The sequence below is a fragment of the Macaca mulatta genome, chromosome 1, assembly GCF_049350105.2.
Source record: "Macaca mulatta isolate MMU2019108-1 chromosome 1, T2T-MMU8v2.0, whole genome shotgun sequence".
NCBI classification, from domain to species: Eukaryota; Metazoa; Chordata; class Mammalia; order Primates; family Cercopithecidae; genus Macaca; species Macaca mulatta.
The window spans coordinates 208,639,191-208,661,621 of NC_133406.1; the positions used below are offsets into that span (position 1 = coordinate 208,639,191).

At 51.4% G+C, this 22,431-nt stretch overlaps 2 protein-coding genes across 15 annotated transcripts; one reads left to right on the plus strand and one right to left on the minus strand.

The window, feature by feature from the left end:
- Positions 1–572: 572 nt before the first annotated feature.
- Positions 573–14,425, plus strand: LOC707638 (myotubularin-related protein 9-like). Of its 14 annotated transcripts, none has more exons than XR_013404481.1 (8): positions 573–1,392; positions 1,675–1,783; positions 2,814–3,040; positions 3,475–3,717; positions 8,760–8,905; positions 9,041–9,151; positions 9,701–9,858; positions 11,953–14,425. XR_013404481.1 is itself a non-coding variant. In XM_077964768.1 (4 exons), the coding sequence occupies exons 1-3, from the start codon at positions 1,208–1,210 to the stop codon at positions 3,015–3,017; spliced, it is 498 nt and encodes a 165-aa protein (XP_077820894.1). In that variant the 5' UTR covers positions 573–1,207; the 3' UTR covers positions 3,018–3,040; positions 3,475–3,878. The 14 variants fall into 14 exon arrangements, 1 of the variants encoding a protein (XP_077820894.1); XR_013404480.1 differs by having other exon boundaries at positions 9,755–9,858; positions 11,792–14,425; XR_013404488.1 differs by having other exon boundaries at positions 9,755–9,858; positions 11,953–12,092.
- On the minus strand, positions 12,532–22,428 carry EIF3I (eukaryotic translation initiation factor 3 subunit I). Its single transcript, XM_028836530.2, has 11 exons — positions 22,391–22,428; positions 22,205–22,297; positions 20,405–20,492; positions 20,050–20,115; positions 17,794–17,943; positions 17,584–17,711; positions 15,442–15,552; positions 15,233–15,322; positions 14,841–14,914; positions 13,119–13,211; positions 12,532–13,023 (listed from the first exon to the last, which is right to left on the minus strand). The coding sequence occupies exons 1-11, from the start codon at positions 22,391–22,393 to the stop codon at positions 12,942–12,944; spliced, it is 978 nt and encodes a 325-aa protein (XP_028692363.1). The 5' UTR covers positions 22,394–22,428; the 3' UTR covers positions 12,532–12,941.
- Positions 22,429–22,431: the final 3 nt, after the last annotated feature.

Here is a 22,431-nt window from a genome sequence, read left to right on the forward strand (position 1 = left end):
ACAGGCATGCGCCACCATGCCCAGTTATTTCTGTATTTTTAGTAAAGACGGGGTTTCATTATGTTGGCCACGATGGTCTCGATCTCCTGACCTCGTGATCTGCCGGCCTCGGCCTCCCAAAGTGCTGGGATTACAGGCGTGAGCCACTGCGCCCGGTTCTTTCTTTCTTTCTTTCTTTCTTTCTTTCTTTCTTTCTTTCTTTCTTTCCTTCCTTCCTTCCTTCCTTCCTTCTTTCTTTCTTTCTTTCTTTCTTTCTTTCTTTCTTTCTTTCTTTCTTTCTTTCTTTCTTTTTCTTCTTCTTCTTCTTCTTCTTCTTCTTCTTCTTCTTCTTCTTCTTCTTCTTCTTCTTCTTCTTCTTCTTCTTCTTCTTCCTTCTTCCTCCTCCTCCTCCTCCTCCTTCTTCTTCTCCTCCTCCTCCTCCTCCTCCTCCTTCTCCTCCTCCTTCTTCTCCTCCTTCTTCTCCTTCTTCTTTTCTTCTTCTCTTCTTTTTTTTTTTTTTGAGATGGAGTCTCGCTCTGTCTCCCAGGCTGGAGTGCAGTGGTGCGATATCTCCGCAAGCTCCGCCTCCCAGGTTCACGCCATTCACTGCAAGCTCCGCCTCCCAGGTTCACGCCATTCTCCTGCCTCAGCCTCCCGAGTAGCTGGGACTACAGGCCACCGCCACCACGCCCGGCTAATTTGTGTGTGTGTGTGTGTGTATTTTTAGTAGAGACGGGGTTTCACCATGTTAGCCAGGATGGTCTCGATCTCCTGACCTCTTGTGATCCGCTCGCCTTGGACTCCCAAAGTGCTGGGATTACAGGCGTGAGCCACCGCGCCCGGCCTGAGCCACTGCGCCAGGCCTTTCTTTCTTTTTAAAGTTAGCAGTAGTGTTAGCGCTTCAGGGCTTAAAAAAACAAAAATGCAAAAATATTGAGTGTCTCCTGCAACCCAGGCATAGGGTTAAGGACTTTAGGCAAGATTAATCTCCCCATTTCACAGATGATGAAATGGAGATTTGCTTATAACAGTCTCTGGCCGGGGACCTCGCTAAGAGATATTAGCAATATGAGGGGAAATTCCTGTGAAACTGTGATCCTTTCCTCTGAGTGACCTCCTTAACAGCTGTCCAGACGGCGTCGCTGGCTGCGCTGGCTGCTCCAGCCTGCCCCTCCTGACACTCTCACAGTCTGGCCTTCTGCTGGGCCCTGGGTCTCTCACTGGCAGAATGGAGTTTTCGGAGCTGATCCACACGGGCTGGGCCCAAGCAGAACTTCCACGGGGCCCGGAGGCGCTCCCGCTTCGCGGCTCGCTGTGCGTCACTCTCTACCACCTGCTGCTGTCGCCAGGGCCCGCGTCCTGTCTGGACCTGTGGCTGCTGCTGCTGCGTAGCGTCGACTTCTTCGAGAAGCAGTGAGACGTGGCGGGGAGGGGGGGTCCCCGGAGTTGGGGAGCGCGCGGCTTGGCGGGGTAGGGGTCACGGCCGGCGCAGTCGGAGCTGGCGCCCTCCTGCGTAACGCCCAATCCGGGAAACTCGTTGCCCCTCTCCTGGGAAAGGACAACGAGTCTCAGAGAGGGGCGACGAGTTTCCCGGATTGGGCGTTACGCAGGAGGGCACCATCACCCTGCGTTATGCAGGAGGACATCATCCCCTCCTTAGCGAGGGACACTAAGCCTGGGCCCGTCCCTCCCCAGGGTTGCGAGTGACTCGGGCACCATCACCCTGCGCTGTAAGGACCTGCGAGTGCTGCAGCTGGAAATAGAGGGCGCGGAAGCAACGCTGGACATCGCCCCCTCTATCGAGGTGTGGCGAGGGCGCGCCCAAGCCCTTTAAGCTTAGAGGGGAAAAAAAAAGGTGCTACTGTTCAAAGAGGCCCCGCAGCCGCAGCTAAATGGCAGGGGGATGCAGGGTGGTCTGGGGTACTTGGAGAGGCCGAAGCTGAAGCTACAGGGCTGAGGGGCTGGAAAGGGCGCAGGTGAGACGATTCCGACTCTCCTCAGAGCCCCTGACTTCCTTCTCCGGGCGCTGTCCTCCCTGGAATCCGTCATCACTTCCTTCCCTTTATTCTACCGTCCCAAGGGCCTGAGATTGGGCGACTCCTGGCTCTTCCTTCCGCCCGAACGCTACTACAAGAGAGTAGCTCGCGAAGTGGGGCGGTCGTGGGGGCCCGGTGAGGTGGAAGCGCCGGGCCTGGAAGAGGCGCGGGGACAGGGCACTCCCTGGGTGCCCTAGACCTGGCCTCGGGCCAGAGAATGGTGATACCCTCCCCTGCGAAAAGGCGGGAGAGGGGCGGGACCAGAATGGAGCAGGAGCTGGGGCAGCGGCCAGGCCGCGAATTGGCCGGGCCAAAAAGAAAAGGCCCAGAAAGGACACGGCCTCCTAGGGGCGGAGCATGGGAAGGGCGCGCTCACGGTGCCGCTGGGAGCAGGGGGTAGCTGAGCACCGGGAAGCGACCTCCCTGATCAAATCGGGCGCTGCGTGCCAGGGCATCATCGTCCACCACGTGTGGCACGATCACGGCACGGGGGTATCTGGGGCACAAGCTGAAGTCCCCGTTCACCTCGCTCAGCCGCCACGCGTTGGTCTGCGGAGCAGGGAGTAGACCCTGACGGTTCTGGGCCCCGCGAAGCTTAGTCCCTTCTTTGTCAAGCCAGGACCCGCCCACGGGCTATTCATAGGGTCCCAAACCACTTTGGCCACAACACCTCCAGACTGGTCCGAAGCCTCCTGAGTTCGCCCTGGTCTCTCTACTCCAGCCTGTCGGTGTGCAGACCTGGCCTAGGGGCCCTCTAAGCCTGGGGGGGTCACTTCCAGAGCTGAGTCCGGTCCGCAGGTTCTGCTACGCTCCAGCCAGCCCCTGACCGTTCCCCAGAAGCGGCGCTGCGAGAAGGACCAGGAGCTGCTGCGAACTGTGCTGGCGGGAGCTCGTCCGTGGGCGCCGGGCTTCATCATGGACACGCTCTCGGCTCAGGCAGCGAAACAGGCCCACGTGACTGGCGGAGGCACCGAGGCCAAGGCCGCTTACCCTGGCTGGTAACGGTTACACGGGTCCCTGGAGAGGTAAGGAGCCTCCCACCCTCTCCCAGGCCCTCTCCTGTAGGGCTCTGTGAATGTACGTGTGTGTCAGTGTGTGTTGGGGTGGTGGGGGTCCTCCAGGAACCCTGAAAGTCTTTCCTGGTGTCATCCCTCCACATGGGCAACCCGACTTGCACACCACCACTGAGACAGCGCCTTACTCTCTAGGCACCCCAGCTTTGCCTGGGAAGAAAAAGCACCTCTTTACATTAAACTGAAATTTGTCTTCCCGGAACAACCTCCCTGCACACACTCACCCCCTCCCTGGGGGCTGCACCTGCACAGATGGGATCTGTGCCCTCTGTCTCCAGGTGATGGCAGTGCCAAGAAGAGGTCCTGAGGGAGTTTTGTGTTTTGAGGAGAGTAGACTGCTTCCCTATCCAAAATACAAAGCTGTGTTTATTTATTTATTTACCCAGCACTGAGCAACAGGGGCTGCCACGGTGGCCAGCTCAGACATGACAGAGCTCAGCAGAGAATGGACAATCAGGCTTCCCTGAGATGAGCAGCAGCGCAGAGGAGGTGCCCCTCTCTTACTACAATGACCTCAGGTAATCAGAGGTTTCCCTGAGAATAGGATGCTTTAGCTGAGTCCCGAAAATGGAGGAGTGAGCCAGAAGAAGAAAGAAAGACCCTGCATGGAGGGAACTGCAAGTGTCCAGGTGCGGAGACAGCCTGGTCATTTGTCCTATTTGGGGAACTGCCAAGTACAGTAGTTCCCCTTTATCCTCGGGAAGTGTGTTCCAAGATCCCCAGTGAAAGCCTGAAGCCTCAGATAGTACCAAACCCTACAGACACTATGTTTTTCCATACCTATGAAAAAGTTTAATTTATTTTATTATTTTTATTTATTTTATTTTATTGAGACAGAGTCTCGCTCTGTTGCCCAGGCTGGAGTGCGGTGGTGCTGTCTTGGCTCACTGCAACCTCCACCTCCCAGGTTCGAGTGATTCTCCTGCCTCAGCCTCCCAAATAGCCAGGATTACAGGCACCTGCCACCATGCCCAGCTAATTTTTTTAATCTTATTTTATTTTATCATAATAATTATTTTTTAAGATGGAGTCTCACTCTGTTACCCAGGCTGGAGTGCAGTAGTGTGATCTTGGCTCTCTGCAACCTCCATTTCCTGGGTTCAAATGACTCTCCCACCTCAGCCTCCTAAGTAGCTGGAACTATAGGCACGTGCCACCACGCCTGGCTAATTTTCTTTTTTGTATTTATTTTATTTTATTATTATTATTATTATTTTTTTTTTTTTTTTGAGGCGGAGTCTCGCTCTGTCGCCCAGGCTGGAGTGCTGTGGCCGGATCTCAGCTCACTGCAAGCTCCGCCTCCCAGGTTCCCGCCATTCTCCTGCCTCAGCCTCCCGAGTAGCTGGGACTACAGGCGCCCGCCACCTCGCCCGGCTAGTTTTTTGTATTTTTTAGTAGAGACGGGGTTTCACCGTGTTAGCCAGGATGGTCTCGATCTCCTGACCTCGTGATCCGCCCGTCTCGGCCTCCCAAAGTGCTGGGATTACAGGCTTGAGCCACCGCGCCCGGCCTATTTTATTATTATTATTATTATTATTATTATTATTTTTGAGATGGAGTCTTGCTGTCACCCAGGCTGGAGTGTAGTGGCGCAATCTCAGCTCACTGCAAGCTCTGCCCCCTGGGTTCACGCCATTCTCCTGCCTCAGCCTCCCGTGTAGCTGGGACTACAGGCGCCCGCCACCACACCCGGCTAATTTTTTTTTTTTTTTGTATTTTTAGTAGAGACGGGGTTTCACCATGTTAGCCAGGATGGTCTCGATCTCCTGACCTCATGATCCGCCCGCCTCGGCCTCCCAAAGTGCTGGGATTACAGGTGTGAGCCACCGCACTCGGCCATTATTATTATTTTTTAAGACAGAGTCTCCCTCTGTTGCCCAGGCTGGAGTGCGATGGTGCAATCTCAGCTCCCTGCAACCTATGCCTTCCAGATTCAAGCAATTCTCATACCTCAGCCTCCCAAGTAGCTGGGACTACAGGAGCCTGCCACCATGCCTGGCTAATTTTTTTGTATTTTATTATTATTATTATTTTATATTATTATTATTATTATTATTATTATTATTATTATTTGTATTTTAGCAGCGATGGGGTTTCATCATGTCGCTCAGGGTGGTCTTGAACTCCTGAGCTCAGGCAATCCACCTGCTTCAGCCTTCCAAAGTACTAGGATTACAGGCGTGAGCCACTGCATCCAGCCAAGTTTAATTTATATAGTAAGCACACAATAATAATAAAATAGAACAATTACAATATGCTGTAATAAAAGTTGTATAGGTCGGGTGCTGAGGTAAAAGATAGGTATTTTGGAGATTTAGAAGATTGTGGCTGGGCACGGTGACTTATGCCTGTAATCCCAGCACTTTGGCAGGCCGAGGAGGATGGATTGCTTGAGCCCAGGAGTTTAAGACCAGCCTGGGCAACATAGGGAGACACTGTCTCTATACAAAATACAAAAATTGGCCGGGTGTGGTGGCTCATGCCTGTAATCTCAGCATTTTGGGAGGCTGAGGCGGGCAGATCACTGGAGATTAGGGGTTCGAGACCAGCCTGACCAACATGGAAAAACCCATCTCTACTAAAAATACAAAATTAGCTGGGCGTGGTGGCACATGCCTGTAATCCCAGCTACTCGGGAGGCTGAGGCAGGAGAATCACTTGAACCCAAAAGACAGGTTGCAGTGAGCTGAGATAGCGCCATTGCACTCCAGCCTAGGCAGCAAGAATGAAACTCCATCTCAAAAAAAAAAAAAAAAAAAAAAAAGTTAGCTATGTGTGGTGGTGCACACCTGTAGTCCCAGCTACTCAAGAGGCTGAGGTGGATGGCTTGAGCCTCGGAGGTGGAGGTTGCAGTGAGCCGTAATCATGTGACTGCACTCCAGCCTGGGTGAGAGCAAGATCCTGTCTCGGCTGGGCACGGTGGCTCATGCCTGTAATCCCAGCACTTTGGGAGGCCGAGGCAGGCGGATCACGAGGTCAGGAGATCGAGACCATCCTGGCGAGCACAGTGAAACCCTGTCTCTACTGAAAATACAAAAAAATTAGCCAGGCATGGTGGCGGGCGCCTGTAGTCCCAGCTTCTAGGGGGGCTGAGGCAGGAGAATGGCGTTAACCCGGGAGGCGGCAGAGCTTGCAGTGAGTGGAAATCGCACAACTGCACTCCAGCCTGGGCGACAGAGAGAGACTCCGTCTCAAAAAAAAAAAAAAAAAAAAAGATCCTGTCTCAAAATTAGCCAGGAATGGTAGAGTGCACCTGTAGCCCCAGCTACTCAACAGGCTGAGGTGGGAGATCACTTGAGCCCTGAGAGGTAGAGGCTGCAGTGAACTGTGATCACACCACTGCACTTGAGGCTGGCTGACAGAATGAGACCTTGTCTAAAAAAACAAAAACAAAACAAAACAAAAAGGCCAGGCGCAGTGGCTCACGCCTGTAATCCTGGCACTTTAGGAGGCCAAGGCGGGCGGATCACCTGAAGTCAGGAGTTCAAGACCAGCCTGGCTAACATGATAAATCCCCGCTTCTACTAAAAATATAAAAAATTAGCTAGGCATGGTGGTGCGGGCCTATAATCCCAGCTATTCGGGAGGCTGAGGCAGGAGAATTGCTTGAAACCGGGAGGTGGAGGTTGCAGTGAGCCAAGATCCCGCCATTGCACTCCCGTCTGGGCAACAAGAGCGAAACTCCAAAAAAAAAAAGGTTGTATGAGGCCAGGCGTGGTGGGTAATCCCAGCACTTTGGGAGGCCGAGGCGGGCAGATCACAAGGTCAGGAGATCGAGATCATCCTGGCTAACATGGTGAAACCCTGCCTCCACTAAAAGTACAAAAAAAATTAGCCGGGTGTGGTGATGGACGCCTGTAGTCCCAGCTACTCGGGAGGCTGAGGCAGGAGAATTGCTTGAATCCAGGAGGCGGAGGTTGCAGTGAGCTGAGATTGCACCACTGCACTCTAGTCTCAGTGACAGAGTGAGATTCCATCTCAAAAAAAAAAAAAAAAAAAAAAGTTTATCTGAATGTGATCTCTTTCTCAAAATACCTTATTGTATTATACTCACCCTTCTTGTGATGATGTGAGATGCTTAAATGCCATGTGATGAGATGTGGTGAATGACATAGGCCTTGTAATGCAGCCTTAGGCTCCTATTGACCTTGAACACAAGCCCACTGCAGTAATGCCACAGTCGCTCTGATAACCAAGACAGCTACTAAGTAACTAATGGGCAGGGAGTGTGTGCAGCATGGATATGCTGGACAAAGGGATGACTCCCATCCAGCGGGACACAGCAAGGTGACTCGAGATTTCATCACAACATTCAGAAGAGCTTACAATTTAAAACTTATGAATTGTTTATTTCTGGAATTTTCCATTTAATATTTTCAGGCCACAGTTGACCATGGGTAACTGAAACCTCAGAAAGTGAAACCATGGATGGGGTCGACTAATGTCCTTCGGTATGGTGGGAGTGTCGAGTATGAAATGGGAGTACAGATGAGGCTACAGATGAGCCTAGACTTTATCCTCAAGGTGGTGGGCAGCCACTGAAGGCTTTTAAACAGAGCTGAGAAGTCTCTGTTAGATTTTCTGGCAGGAGGTCACTGGTGACCTTGAACAGAGCAGTTTCTGGGAGGTAGGAGCAGATTCAGAATTCTGAGAGAATTGTGTTTTTCTTGTCAGACTGGGGCTCCCCAGCGAGTGCTGTGTTGCTCCCATCAGACTGTGGTACATCAAGGGCGTTGTGATACTTCCAGCAAATTGGTGGTTTCCCAGGACATTCTGTGTTTCCCCAGAGGGCTATGTGACCCCTTCCCGGGAGCTTTCTCAAAGGGTCTTTTTTTTTTTTTTTTTTTTTTTTTTTTTTTTTTTTTGAGACGGAGTCTCGCTCTGCCGCCCAGGCTGGAGTGCAGTGGCCGGATCTCAGCTCACTGCAAGCTCCGCCTCCCGGGTTCACGCCATTCTCCAGCCTCAGCCTCCCGAGTAGCTGGGACTACAGGCGCCTGCCACCTTGCCCGGCTAGGTTTTTGTATTTCTTAGTAGAGACGGGGTTTCACCGTGTTAGCCAGGATGGTCTCGATCTCCTGACCTCGTGATCCGCCCGTCTCGGCCTCCCAAAGTGCTGGGATTACAGGCGTGAGCCACCGCGCCCGGCCTCTCAAAGGGTCTTGAGTCTCTCCCATCAGACTGAGGAATCCTCAAGGCTAAGAAACCATTTTAGGCCAGACACGGTGGCTCATGCCTATAATCCCAGCACTTTGGGAGGCTGAGGTGGGCGGATCACAAGGTCAGGAGTTCGAGACCATTCTGGCCAACATGGTGAAACCTAAAAATGCAAAAACTAGCTGGGCATGGTGGCATGCACCTGTAGTCCCAGCTACTTGGGAGGGTAAGGCAGAAGAATCGCTTAAACCCGGGAGGCAGAGGTTGCAGTGAGCTGAGATCGCGCCACTGCACTCCAGCCTGGAGACAGAGTGAGACTCTGTCTCAAAAAAAAAAGAAACCATTTCATGGACAGAATGAGACCCTGTCTCAAAGATTAGGAGCTCCTCTGTGGGTTGTATGTGCTGTGAGACTGGAATCCCTAAGGGGCTCTATGTCCCTTTTATCAGATAGGCTCTTTACAGGATTCTGTGTCTCCCTCATTGGTCTTGAGCACTTGCCAAGCTCTCCCCTGCAGGAGAGCTTCGTGCGCCTGGTGGAGGCCTGTGGGGACTCGGAGCAGAGCATGGACAACTGGCTGAGTCTGCTGGATGGCTGCTGCTGGCTGTAACATGTAAAGGAGGCACTGAGCACCGCCTGCCTGGCAGCCCAGGGCATGGAGAGGTAAGGCCCCCTTGACACAGAATAGGGCGGGATGGGCAGGGCTCTCAACCCCTGAATGCAAAACTGTGATTCAGTAAGCAAATATAGCCTAGAACTGAGTCCATTCTATTCCTGGCCTGGTACATGGGGCTGAAGGCACAGACAGCACCCTGCTTGTGACTTCACTGGCCCAACTCATCCTGGACCCCTTGAGCAAAACCATGACTGGATTCCAGGAACTGGTGGAGTTGGAGTGGATCCAGGAAAGTAAGCGACCACCCAACCCCAGCCTTACCCTCCATCCAGAAACCTTGCTTCCCCATTGCTCTGCCCCACTCCCCAGGCCGGCCACCCCTTCCAGCTGTGCTGTGCCCACTCAGCCTTCTCCCATGCCCACCCCAAGCATGAGGCACCCACCTTTCTCTTCTTCCTGGACTGCGTGTGGCAGCCAGGCCGCCAGTTCCGACTGTCATTGGAGTTTGGGGAAGGGCTACTGTTGGCGCTATTTGGGCACGCCTATGCCTCCCCTTTTGGCACCTTTCTCTGTAACAGCGAAAAGGAGAGGTAAGCTGAGGGAGTGTTGAGGTGGGTTAGGGGCAGGCAGAGGAAGGGGTTGTGTACCTGTGCCATCAGCACCTTCCTTCCTTTTTTTTTTTTTTTTGAGACGAAGTCTCGCTCTGTCGCCTGGTCTGGAGTGCAGTGGCGCGATCTGGACTCACTGCAACCTTAGCCTTCCTGGTTCTCCAGCCTCAGACCCCTGGGTGGCTGGGATTACAGGCATGCGCCATCACGTCTGGCTAATTTTTATACTTTTAGTTGAGGCGGAATTTCACTACATTGGCCAGTCTGATCTCAAACTCCTGACCTCAGGTGATCCACACACCTCAGCCTCCCAAAGTGGTGGGATTACAGGCGTGAGCCACCGTGCCCGGCCAGCAGCTTACTTCCTTAGGAGCCATCTTTCTCAAATTCAAGTGAGTTTGTCTTTTAGGAAAACTGAGTGTTCTCCTTGCCCCTGTCTCCAAATCTCATACTTCCTCCTAACTTCTGCAAATCCAGAGATAAATAGGTCTAAGGCCAATCATTTAGACATACCTACTCTGTCCATAGCCAATTGCAAATGAACCCCTGCCTTGAAAACAAGGATTACAGGGGAAATTTGCTGCAAAAATAGTTTCTGGGGTTCTCTACCACTTTGCCAGGTTGATTCTTTCCAAGTAATAGAATGGAAGTTGAAAGCAGAGTCTAATAATTTGGGCTCAAATTCCAGTTTCATCACTCACCTGCTGGGTGTTCATAGCAAACCTGTTTGAGTCTCAATCTCATCAGTAGCATGAAGGGGATAAAAGTAGCCGTAATCTGGCCGGGTGCAATGGCTCACGCCTGTAATCCCAGCACTTTGGGAGGCTGAGGCAGGCGGGTCACCTGAGGTCAGGAATTCGAGACCAGCCTGACCAACATGGTGAAATCCCCGTCTCTACTAAAAATACAAAAAATTAGGCTGGGCACAGTGGCTCACACCTGTGATCCCCGCACTTTGGGAGGCTGAGGCGGGTGGATCACGAGGTCAAGAGATCAAGACCACCCTGGCTAACATGGTGAAACCCTGTCTCTACTAAAAATACAAAAAATTAGCCAGGCATGTTGGCACCTGCCTGAAGTCCCAGCTACTCAGGAGGCTGAGGTAGGAGAAACACTTGAACCTTGGAGTCAGAGGTTGCAGTGAGCCAAGATCGCGCCACTGCACTCCAGCCTGGGTGACGGAGCAAGACTCCGTCTCAAAAAAAAAAAAAAAAATTACCCGAGCGTGGTGGCACATGCCTGTAATCCCAGCTACTCAGGAAGCTGAGGTAGAATTGCTTGCACCTGGGAAGCAGAGGTTGCAGTGAGCCGAGATCATGCCACTGCATTCCAGCCTAGGCAACAGAGTGGGACTCCATTAAATAAATAAACAAATAAATAAAAGAAGTGGTATTTTTATTATTTGGTTGGTCTCTTGTTGCATACGCTCCCAATCAGCCCCAGATGCCAGCTGTCTTATGAGACTGAGATGCGGGGAGGGAGGGTTCACTCCTTTCCAGGGTGAAGATCAGATTTAATTATATTTTGTTGCTCAGTCTTCCTCCATACCCCATCCTGCTTCACTAACCCTACTAGTCTTGGATCATCTCTATTTACTTCCCTCTCCCCCATCCTTCATCTTTAGTCTTTCTCCTAAAATTGTCTGAGTTTGGTCCTCCCTTGCCAGAAGGCCCTCCCCCGGTCTTCATCCACACTGGTCTCTCCCATCTGGATTCTCCAGCAGCTGCCTCACTCTTCTCTGCATCTTCATTGTTATCAGTTTTCTTTCAAAAGCTCCTGGGTCCAGGCCTATCAATATTCACAGTGGGCCTTTCCCTCCTTCTTTCTTTGGCTCCTGCCATTCTCCCCAAGTGTTGGCTGTTGCTTTGCACAGCGGGTATGCTAGGTCTGTTGAGACTCAGCTCAAACATCACATTCTTTTTTTTTTTTTTTTTTTTTTTGAGACGGAGTCTCACGCTGTTGCCCAGGCTGGAGTGCAGTGGCGCGATCTCGGCTCACTGCAAGCTCCGCCTCCCGGGTTCCCGCCATTCTCCTGCCTCAGCCTCCTGAGTAGCTGGGACTACAGGCGCCCGCCACCGCGCCCAGCTAATTTTTTGTAGTTTTAGTAGAGACGGGGTTTCACTGTGGTCTCGATCTCCTGACCTTGTGATCCGCCCGCCTCGGCCTCCCAAAGTGCTGGGATTACAGGCTTGAGCCACCGCGCCCGGCCAAACATCACATTCTTAATTAGCCTTCTCTGACACTGAGGCAAAACTAAATTGGTTTCTCCCTTTAAATAGAACTCCTTAAGAAGTAGGACTTTGTCTTGTTCCTCTTTTATTCTAGTGCCCAGTACAAGATCTGACTGGCAATGTTTGCAAGAAAAAGGAGAAAAGGAGAGGTTATCACTGCTCCAAAGTGGCTGTCACCCTACTAACCAGGGCTGCCCACCCAGACTCCCAGAGGGCATACCTGGGGCTGGAAACTTACTCCCTGCCTTTCTGCAGATGCCCGTGTGAAGTGAGGGCTCGGACGCACTCCCTGTGGTCTTGGCTCAGCCAGCCAAAAGAGCAACAAAGACTCCGGAACCCACTCTACATCCTCAATCCCTTGGCCATCTGTGGAGCCCCAGAGCCTGCGGCTGGGCAAGGTGAGCCCCACACCTTCTCCACGGGGGATTATCCCTCCGCTCAGCGTCCTGACCTGTGTTCCTCCTCCTCGGGCCTGTTTCTTCGCTGGACCCACTCACCTGAGCCTGCAGAAGCCGCATGGGGGAAGAGCGTGGCAAACAGTGACAGGAAGGGAGAAGACAGAAGCCTCTCAGCCAACTACTTCAGCCCCCACCCTAAGCACTGGCTCCTTGGACAGCAACCGAGACATTCCTGAAACCTCTGCAGGCCCCTTAGGACCTTTACACCTTGGAAGAGGATGCCTGCAACCCAGGCTGGCCAAAAGTACGGACGGTCTTAAGTTTGAGGTGTCCAAAGTATAGGGAGGTCTAAATAATAAAAGTCTCCATGATCGGCATCCCCTTGCTGGGGTGTCAGTGAAAAGGAAAGATGATAAAACAGACCCCACAAAATATCTGACCAGAAGCCATTTATTACCAAACCAATTTATTTCTTAGAGTTCAAAACCTTCTGTGAGAATCTTCTCTGGCCCGGATAGAGATCCAGCTTATTATTATTATTATTTTTTTGAGACGGAGTTTCGCTCTTGTTGCCCAGGCTGGAGTGCAATGACACGATCTCAGCTCACTGCAACCTCCGCCTCCTGGGTTCAAGTGATTCTCCTGCCTCAGCCTCCTGAGTAGCTGGGACTATAGGTGCGTGCCACCACGCCCTGCTAATTTTTATATTTTTAGTAGAGATGGGGTTTCTTCATGTTGGTCAGGCTGGTCCCAAACTCCTGACCTCAGGTGATCCGCCCACCTTGACCTCCCAAAGTGGTGAGATTACAGGCATGAACCACCACGCCCGGCCGGAGATCCAGCTTCTCAAGCCTCAAACTCGAATTCGAAGTACTGTGGGTCGAAGTAATGGATACGGACGTAACCATCTTCACCGCCGCTGCTGTAGCTGGAAAAAGATAGCCAGGCACCAGTCAGGTGCCTACTCTAGGAGAGGCAGAGACCCAACCCAGGCTTAGCTCAGCTGCTTCACTGGGACCCTACCTCTTGCCATCAGGATGGAAAGCAACACTGTTGATAGGTCCAAAGTGACCCTTGACTCTTCCAAACTCTTCTTCAAAGGCCAAATGGAAGAACCTGGAGGAAAAGGGACACAATTAATTCACTTTCCATTTCCTTCCAAAACATTTTGAAGGTGGCGCTCCCCAAATGCAAATTGTTATATTTATTTATTTATTTATTTTGAGACGGAGTCTCGCTCTGTCGCCCAGGCTGAAGTGCAGTGGTGCGATCTCAGCTCACCGCAAGCTCTGCCTCCCAGGTTCACGCCATTCTGCTACCTCAGCCTCCTAAGTAGCTGGGATACAGGTGCCTGCCACCATGCCCGGCTAACTTTTTTGTATTTTTAGTAGAGATGGGGTTTCACTGTGTTAGCCAGGATGGTCTTGATCTCCTGTTCTCCTGATCTGCCCGTCTCAGTCTCCCAAAGTGCTGGGATTACAGGTGTGAGCCACCGCACCCGGCCCCATTTATTTATTTTGAGATGGAGTCTTACTCTGTCACCCAGGGTGGAATACAGTGGCGCAATCTCGGTTCACTGGAACCTCCACCTCCTGGGTTCAAGCAATTCTCCTGCCTCAGCCTCCCGAGTGGCTGGGATGATAGACGCCCGGCTAATTTTTGTATTTTAGTAGAGATGGGGTTTCACTGTGTTGGCCAGGCTGGTCACGAACTCGGCTTCTGCTTTATTTTTTGTGATATAATTTGCATTTGAGGCCAGGCGTGGCGGCTCATGCCTGTAATCCCAGCACATTGGGAGGCCGAGGAAGGCAGATCGCTTGAGGCCAGGAGTTTGAGACCAGCCTTGCCAACATCTCTACTAAAAATACAAAAAGCAGCCAGGCACGGTGGTGTGCACCTGTAATCTGAGCTACTCAGAGGCTTAGCGGGAGGATTGCTTGAGCCCAGGAGGTTGCAGTGAGCAGAAATGGTGCCACTGCACTCCAGCCTAGGCAACAGAGTGAGACCCTGTCTCAAAAAATAATAATAAAGCAGAAAAATTGAGATAATAAGTGAATGTGAACAAAATAAGATGAAGTTGGGGGCTGTGGTTCACGCCTGTAATCCCAGTACTTTGGGAGGCTGAGGGCAGAGGATCACTTGCGCCCAGGAGTTCGAGGCCAGCCTGGGCAACATAGTGAGACCCTGTATCTTTATTTTTTAACTTTTTTATTATAAGAGGAAGACCGGACCCAGAAGTCTGCCTAAATTCATAGCTAATACTTATAGAGTGCCTACTACGTGCTGGGCAGTGCTTAAAGAGCTTAATAAATATTAACTGAATAATTTAATCTGCATAATTTTATGGTAAGTATATTGTCACTGTCTCATTATACAATAGAGGAAATATGGGCATAGAGAAATATAATGAAGGCCGGGCACAGTGGCTCATGCCTGTAATCCCAACACTTTGGGAGGCCAAGGTGGGCAGATTACTTAAGGCCAGGAGTTCATTCAAGACCAGCCTGGCCAACATGGTGAAACCCTGTCTCTTCTAAAAATACAAAAATTAGCCAGGTGTGTTGGTGGGTGCCTGTAATCCCAGCTACCCGGGAGGCAGAGGCAGGAGAATCGCCTGAACCTAGGAGGCAGAGATCACACCATTGCACTCCAGTCTGGGTGACAGAGCAAGACTCCGTCTCGGGGAAAAAAAAAAAAGGTGCACCCCATGAGATTTCAATTTGGAAGAGCTCTCTTCCTCTTTACCTGGCCTCAAACTTGCCAATCCTGGTGGAGGTTGTGGTTACATCCATGGCTTCCTGACCACCGCCCAGGACCACCTGAATGGAAGAAGAAACTCTAGATGGGCCCGATGGACACCAAGTCTATTTTCTGTTTTTCTCCTGCCATATACATTTTTCACATCTCACACAGCTCAATGGGAGGATACCAAAGGTAGGGGATGATCAGACACTTCTGCCACCTCCTGCCCGCTTCCCTGGGGCTATTCATCCTTCCAGCTTTGTCACTCCTCTGGGAATCTCCTCTTTGCCTGACATCATTTCCCCCACAATGTTGTAGCCCAACTTCTGGACAAGCATCTAGAACTTGGAAGCTTCCTGAGGCTTTAGCAGGAAGGCTGGATGGGGTTCTCTTACATGGTCATAGTTGGGGGAGAGAGCAGCTGAGTTGACGGGACGTTCTGTCCGGAAAGTCTTCTGATGTTCAAGAGTTGTGGAGTCAAAAAGCTGGAGAGAGAAGGCAAGGGGGATATCTGTAGAAAGAGCCTTCCTGGGGGAAGTCGGGCAGGGTGAGCTGTGCAGCAGGAGGGAGGCAGCAGCCCTGCCAGACCCCTGCCCAGGCTCACCTTGGCTGTGTTGTCCTTGGATGCGGTCACAAACATGGTCATGTCCCTGGATAACTGGATGTCATTGATCTGCCGGGAGTGCTCCTTAACATTCACCAACACCTCTCCAGACTGGGGAAGGAGGAAGAATGAGACTGACTGGGCCCAATCCCTACTAATCTCAGTTCCCCAGAAACCTAAGCACCCAAATGAGAAAGCTGAGATAGCATGGACTTTGTGTTTTCCTCACCCCCTCTATCTAATCAGTCACCCCTAAATATCCCTTGACTCTGTCCAGTAATGTACATCCTATGCCTGATGGCTAGTTCAGGTCCATTCTCCAAACATAACCTGCAAGCGCTGTTGGAAGGAAAATCTGGCCATAGATAACCCTTTCAAGATTCCCTACTGCCTGGAGGAAAATCAAAACTCTTTATCTCCTCACACTTAAGGACGTTTAAAATCTATTCCCTGTCCTCTGTCCCCAAGACTGCATCCCAATGGTTCCTGAAGACTCCATACTTTCTTAACTCTGTGCCTTTGCTTTTGCTGTTCCTTTTGCCTGTGGGATGTTCTTTCCTTCCTGCTTGAAGCTCCATTTATTCTCCAGGGTTTAATGTACACACCACCTCCCTGGGACAGTGCACCTTCCACACCTGGTTGAGACTTCTACGGTGGCACAGTTCACAATCTGACTCAGGTGCTAGCTGTTTGCAAGTCCCTTCCAAGGGGGAAGGGACTGTGTCTGATTTACTTCTTTGTTCTAGGAACTCAGCACAGGGCATTATACTCTGGTGGCAGGGAACTGCTCATTTGTGATCCTTAATTTTTTTTTTTTTTTTTGAGACAGGGTCTTGTTCTATCACCCAGGCTGGAGTACAGTGGCACAGTCATGGCTCACTGCAGCCTCAATCTCCCAGACTCAAGCAATCTTTCAGCCTCAACATCTTGAGTACCTGGGACCAGAGGCACGCTCCACCACACCCAGCTAATTTTTAATTTTCTTTTTTTTTTAGAGATAGGGTTTTCCTGTATTGCCCAAGCTGATCTCAATCCCTGGGGCTCAAGCAATCCTCCTGCTCCAGTCTCCCAAAGTGTTGGGATTCCAGGTGTGAGTCACCGCACCCGGCCTGTGATCCTTATTAACATGTCCTGAGTACTTTGTGACAAGTTTTTCAAACATGTGATATCATTTGATCCTTGAAACATTTTACAGATAAACAGGGTCAGAGAAGTTATGTAACTTGCCCAAGATCACACAGCTAAAAAGTAGTGAAATCTACATTTCAATCTCACCTCTGCTCTTTTTAAAATTTTTTATTAATTTTTTCTTAATTTATTAGAAAATCCCAGCACTTTGAGAGGTTGAGGCGGGTCAACCTCCCAAAGTGCTGGGTCTCACTGTCACCCAGGCTGGAGTGTAGTGGTATGATCACAACTCACTATAGCCCCAACCCCTGGGCTCAAGAGATCCTCCTGTCTTGGCCCCCAAAGGCACTGGGATTACAGATGTGAGCCACAGCATACAGCTCCGCCCTTGCTCTGAACTACTGTGCTATCACCAGTGCCTGAGGCAGGTGGATCATCTGAGGTCAGGAGGTCAGGGGTTTGAGACCAGCCTGGCCACCATGGTGAAACCCCATCTCTACTAAAAATACAAAAATTACCCAGGCGTGGTGGTGGGTGCCTATATTCCCAGCTACTTGAGAGGCTGAGGCAAGAGAATGGCTTGAATCCAGGAGGCAGAGGTTGCAGTGAGCCAAGATCGTATCACTGTACTCCAGCCTGGGCAACAGGGTGAGACTCTGTCTCAAAGAAAAAAAAAATACAGGTGTGGTGGCTCATGCCTGTAATCCCAGCACTTTGGGAGGCGAAGGTGGGCGGACTGCCTGAGGTCAGGAGTTCGTGACCAGTCTGGCCAACATGGTGAAACCCCATCTCTACTAAAAATACAAAAAAAATTAGCCAGGCATGGTGGCGTGTGCCTGTAATCCCAGCTACTCGGGAGGCTGAGGCAGGAGAATTGCTTGAACCCGGGAGGTGGAGGTTGCAGTGAGCCGAGATGGCACCACTGCACTCCAGCCTGGGCGACAGAGAGAAACTCCACCTTAAAAAAAAAAAAAGAATCATTCTGGTAGGCTCAGGCCCCATGTGGCCTCTTACCTTGGCACTATACTGGTTGAGCTCTCCACTCTCATGGCCAGCGATGATGCACTCCCCCAGGGGTCCCCAAACGGCACTGGTGATTTTAGAGTCGTTGCAAGGGATCTTCATGTAGGGCTCATTGTTGTCTGTGTGGAGCAGTAGATGTTAGGCCCTGGGCTCTAGAGCTGCACCCTTTACCTCAACCCCAGCCCTAATCCCAGCCCTCACCAATCTGGCTCGGATCCCGCAGGTCAAAGAAGCTCACAAAGCACTGGTAGCCCATCTGCTTGTCTGTGGAGAACATGATGATGTTGCCCCCAAAGTCAAAACCACAGGTCCGGACAGCCGAATTGGTCTTGAGAAGGGCCAGCTGCTTCCCTGGAAACAGGCAAGAGTCTGGGCTACACCATCCATTGCAATTGCAGGGAGGACATTCTAGAGAATGCTACCATCGCATCTCACTGTTTCTCTTGCTCCAGTAACCCAAACTTAGAAAGTATTTTTTCTTTTTTTTTTCTTTTTTAAGACAGAGTCTCGCTCTGTTTCCCAGGCTGGAGTGCACTGGCACGATCTCCGCTCACTGCAAGCTCCACCTCCCGGTTCAAGCCATTCTCCTGCCTCAGTCTCCCAAGTAGCTGGGACTATAGGCGCCCACCACCATGCCCCGCTCATTTTTTGTATTTTTAGTAGAGACGGGGTTTTACCATGTTAGCCAGGATAGTCTTGATCTCCTGACCTCATGATCCGCCCACCCTGACGTCCCAAAGTGCTAGAATTACAGATGTGAGCCACTGCGCCAGGCCCTTTTTTTTTTTTTTTGAGACAGAGTTTTGCTCTCGTCCCACAGGCTGGAGTACAATGGTGTGATCTCGGCTCACTGCAACCTTTCAAGCGATTCTCCTGCCTCAGCCTCCCGAGTAGTTGGGATTACAAGCACCCGCCACCATGCCTGGCTCATTTTTGTATTTTTAGTAGACGGGGTTTCGCCTTGTTGGCCAGGCTGGTCTTGAACTCCTGACCTCAGGTGATCCACCCCCTCGACCTCCTAAAGTGCTGGGATTAACAGGCGTGAGCCACCACACCTGGCCAAGTATTTTAACTTCTTATCCAGACTCTTTCCTCAGACATCCTGCTAATGTGGTAATGCTCATACGTAGACTGCAATATATCTATCTCCCCACTCAGACTGCAATCCTCCACAGCAAAGACCTGATCTGATTTCCCTGCATGTCCCCAGTGCCCAGCATAGACCTGGCACTAAACAGAACAACTTAGGCTGGGCACAGTGGCTTATGCCTGTAATCCCAGCACTTTGGGAGGCTGAGGTGGATCACTTGAGGTGAGGAGTTTGAGACCAGCCTGGCCAACATGGTGAAACCCCATCTCTACTAAAAATACAAAAATTAGCCACCAGCCAGGCGCAGTGGCTCACGCCTGTAATCCCATCACTTTGGGAGGCTGAGGTGGGTGGATCACCTGAGGTCCGGAGTTTGAGACCAGCCTGGCCAACACAGTAAACCCTGTCTCTACTAAAAATACAAAAATTAGTCAGGTGTGATGGCGCATGTCTATAATCCCAGCTATTCGGGAGGCTGAGACAGGAGAATCACTTGAACTCAGGAGGCAGAGGTTGCAGTGAGCCAAGATTGTGCCACTGCACTCCAGCCTGGGTGACAGAGCGAGAGAATCCGTCTCAAAAAAAAAATTAGCCAAGCATGGTAGTGTGCGTCTATAATCCCAGCTACTCGGGCTGGCTGAGACAGGAGAATCCCTTGAACCCGGGAGGCAGAGGTTGCAGTGAGCCAAGATCATGCCATTGCTCTCCAGCCTGGGCGACAGCGAGACTCTGTCTCAAAAACAAGAAAAAGAAAAAAAAAAAAAGAAAACTTAATAGGCTCCCCTGTCTTCAGTCTTAGCTCTTCCAGTGCCTCCCCCCTGCTCCCTGACCTTGCTAAACTGAACAGACCCCCACTCTTGCCTGCTCAGGGACCTCCACAGCACCCCATATTCTATGGAACAAAGCCAAGCTCCTGAGTTTGGCATTCAAGACCTGTTCTGGCCTTAGCCTGACTCTCCAGCTTCATCTTTTCCATGACTGTGTATTTCACCCCCCTACCCCCACCCCACCAAGAAGCAGGAATTGCAGCCAGATCAGATGACTCGGACACAACAGTCTCCACGCTTTCACTCCTGCATGTGCCAAAGTGATGACGTCTTTCCTCATCCTTTAAGCCCCAGCTCATATGACATTTACCTTGGGAAACCTTCCCAGGCTGCTCCCATCCCCACTCTAGGGAGCCAGTTGCTGGGCTCTGGCCTCCCATAGTAATCTACGCTTCCTCTACCATGGTGTGTATCTTACTGTAAGACTTCTTTTCTCATCTGTCTTTCTTGTCTCTTATTCCCTAGACTGGAAACTATCTATGGATTTCATCTCTATTTTCCTAGGACCTGTTGCTAAAAAAGTGAATGAACCTAGCTTACCTGTTTCACAGTCCCAGAGACGACAGCTGTTGTCAGCTGAGCCAGTGAGGACATGCTTGGTGTCCCCTGAAGAGTTGTTAAGAAACATGACGAAGTTCACCTGAGCCCTTGTCCTCTGGGGGAGGCCAAGTGAGTCATCTCCCTGTTCAGCCCCAAAGAGCCTTTCTTCCCCTCTTACCTCCTTATCCAGAACTGGAACTTGTCCTAAATGTTTCCCCAGCCAGTGAAGAGACCAGGGAATAGGAGGTATTGTTCTCTAGGCCCTCAACAACACCCCCAACTCCCAACTTCCAACCTAGCCTCTCCATTGCTGACAGACCCTAGCAGCATGGACTCAGAGCCAAAACAAGGATACAGTCAGCGTCCACACACCACACAGCTCCGGTATGGCCCATGTAGGTGCCCAGCCTCTCACCATTCACAGAGTACCATACATTGACGATCTGGAAAAGTCAAACCACAGGATAGTAAGAGCGATGCTTCCTACTTTACCCCAGGAACCCTCAGCAGCCTGTAGCCAGGCTGATTCTGCCCTCTTCTCTTCATTTCTTGGGAAACAGCAGGGAGCTGATAAAAAGACCAACTCCTGGATTCTCCTCCCTTTCTGAAGGTAAGCAACAGAGGAGTCAGGCGGCTTGTAAGAGCATCCTCATTTGTTAGCTCCAGCTCTCCTGGGACTCCCAGTGGCTCCAAAGAATAAAAGGCCAAGTTGAGCTCCAGTCCAGAAAAACAGTATCTCTGATGTCTTATCCAAGTGGGAGCAGCTGATAGTAGGGAAGTCTGGGTTCCAGTGCCTGCTCTGCCACTGTCTCACTGTATGATCTCAAATACAGTGCTTCTCTCCTTTGAAGTTCAGTTTTCTCATCTTGAAAATGGCCAGGCTGGGTGTGGTAGCTCACGCCTGTAATCCTAGCACTTTGGGAGGCTGAGGCAGGCGGATCACCTCAGGTCAGGAGTTCAAGACCAGCCTGGCCAACATGGTGAAACCCTGTCTCTACTAAAAATACAAAAAGTTAGCCGGGCGTGGTGGCACGAGCCTGTAGTCCCAGCTACTCAGGAGGCTGAGGCAGGAGAATCGCTTGAACCTGGGAGGCGGAGGCTGCAGTGAGCCACGATTGCACCACTGCACTCCAGCCTGTGTGACAGAGCGAGACTCCGTACCCCAAAAAATAAAATAAAATTTTAAAAAGGCAGTATCATGAGGGACTGTTTTGCATTGAGTAGCAGGATGGGATTGACTTAAAATGAGACTAGAGACAGCCTCATTAAGTCCCCTGTGTCTGAATAACACAGCCTGCACTATCCTGGTAGAAAAATTAGATTATCCCTAAAGGCCGCATCCCATTCTCTGGGCAAGCTGACCCTCATCCTTATCCCCTTTCCACAGTGGTCTCTTGCTTTTCTTTTCTTTTTTTTTTTGAGACAGAGTCTCGCTCTGTTGTCCAGGCTGGAGAGCAGTGGCGCCATCTCGGCTCACTGCAGCCTCCGCCTCCCGGGTTCACGCCATTCTCCTGCCTCAGCCTCCCGTGTAGCTGGGACTACTGGCACCCGCCACCACGCTCGACTAATTTTTTGTACTTTTAGTAGAGACGGGGTTTCACCGTGTTAGCCAGGATGGTCTCGATCTCCTGACCTCGTGATCTGCACGCCTCACCTTCCCAAAGTGCTGGGATTACAGGCTTGAGTCACCCCGCCCGGCAACTGTCTCTTGCTTTTCTTGGAGTACAGTGGCACGATCTCAGCTCACCGGGCTCCAGCGATCCTCTCGTTTCAGACTCCGAAGCAGCTGAGGCCACAGGCGCGAGCCACCACATCAGGCTAATTTTTTGTGTGTAGAGATGGGTCTTACTATGTTGCTCAAGCTGGTCTCCAACTCCTGGGCTCAAGCGATCCTCCCACCTCGGCCTCTCAAAGTGCTGGGATTACAGGCGTGAGCCACCGCAGTCGGCCAATCGAGTTCTTCCCTACCTTTCCCAGTAGAATACTTTCGCCAACCTACCCCCGGGATGGCCTCTCCCTACTTCTCAGAATGGGCCGTTCTTTGGTTCCCCGCTAACGGCAAAACTGGCATGTCCACCCATCGTCCTGGCAGAAGGATCTCTCCCCTCCCGGACCCCCTCCGCATGGTCCCGCCCGCCCTCCAGCCGACGCTCACAGGGTCCTTGGCCACAGTAAAGAGGAGGTCTCCTTCGCGGTTATACTTAATCTGCGTAATGGACCGCTCATGGCCCTGCAGTAGGATCGGCTTCTGTGGGGACAAGATGGTAACGTCAGTGCTCGGAATTGGGCCCCGGCCTCAGCCCAGGACGCCCACTGCAATACCCATAACTCTGAAACTCACCATCCCGGCGGTGACGCGAGGAAGGCCGCAACGTGAGTAGG

Excerpts from the sequence above, each read along its gene's own strand:
- LOC707638 (XM_077964768.1), top strand. The coding sequence starts at position 1,208 with ATGGAGTTTTCGGAGCTGATCCACACGGGCTGGGCCCAAGCAGAACTT. Across the intron at positions 1,393-1,674 it reads GTCGACTTCTTCGAGAAGCA|GGTTGCGAGTGACTCGGGCA; the intron begins GTGAGACGTGGC and ends GTCCCTCCCCAG. Across the intron at positions 1,784-2,813 it reads ACATCGCCCCCTCTATCGAG|GTTCTGCTACGCTCCAGCCA; the intron begins GTGTGGCGAGGG and ends TCCGGTCCGCAG.
- EIF3I (XM_028836530.2), bottom strand. Across the intron at positions 20,116-20,404 it reads GTGGTGTGTGGACGCTGACT|GGGACACCAAGCATGTCCTC; the intron begins GTATCCTTGTTT and ends ACAACTCTTCAG. Across the intron at positions 17,712-17,793 it reads GCGGGATCCGAGCCAGATTG|ACAACAATGAGCCCTACATG; the intron begins GTGAGGGCTGGG and ends TGCTCCACACAG.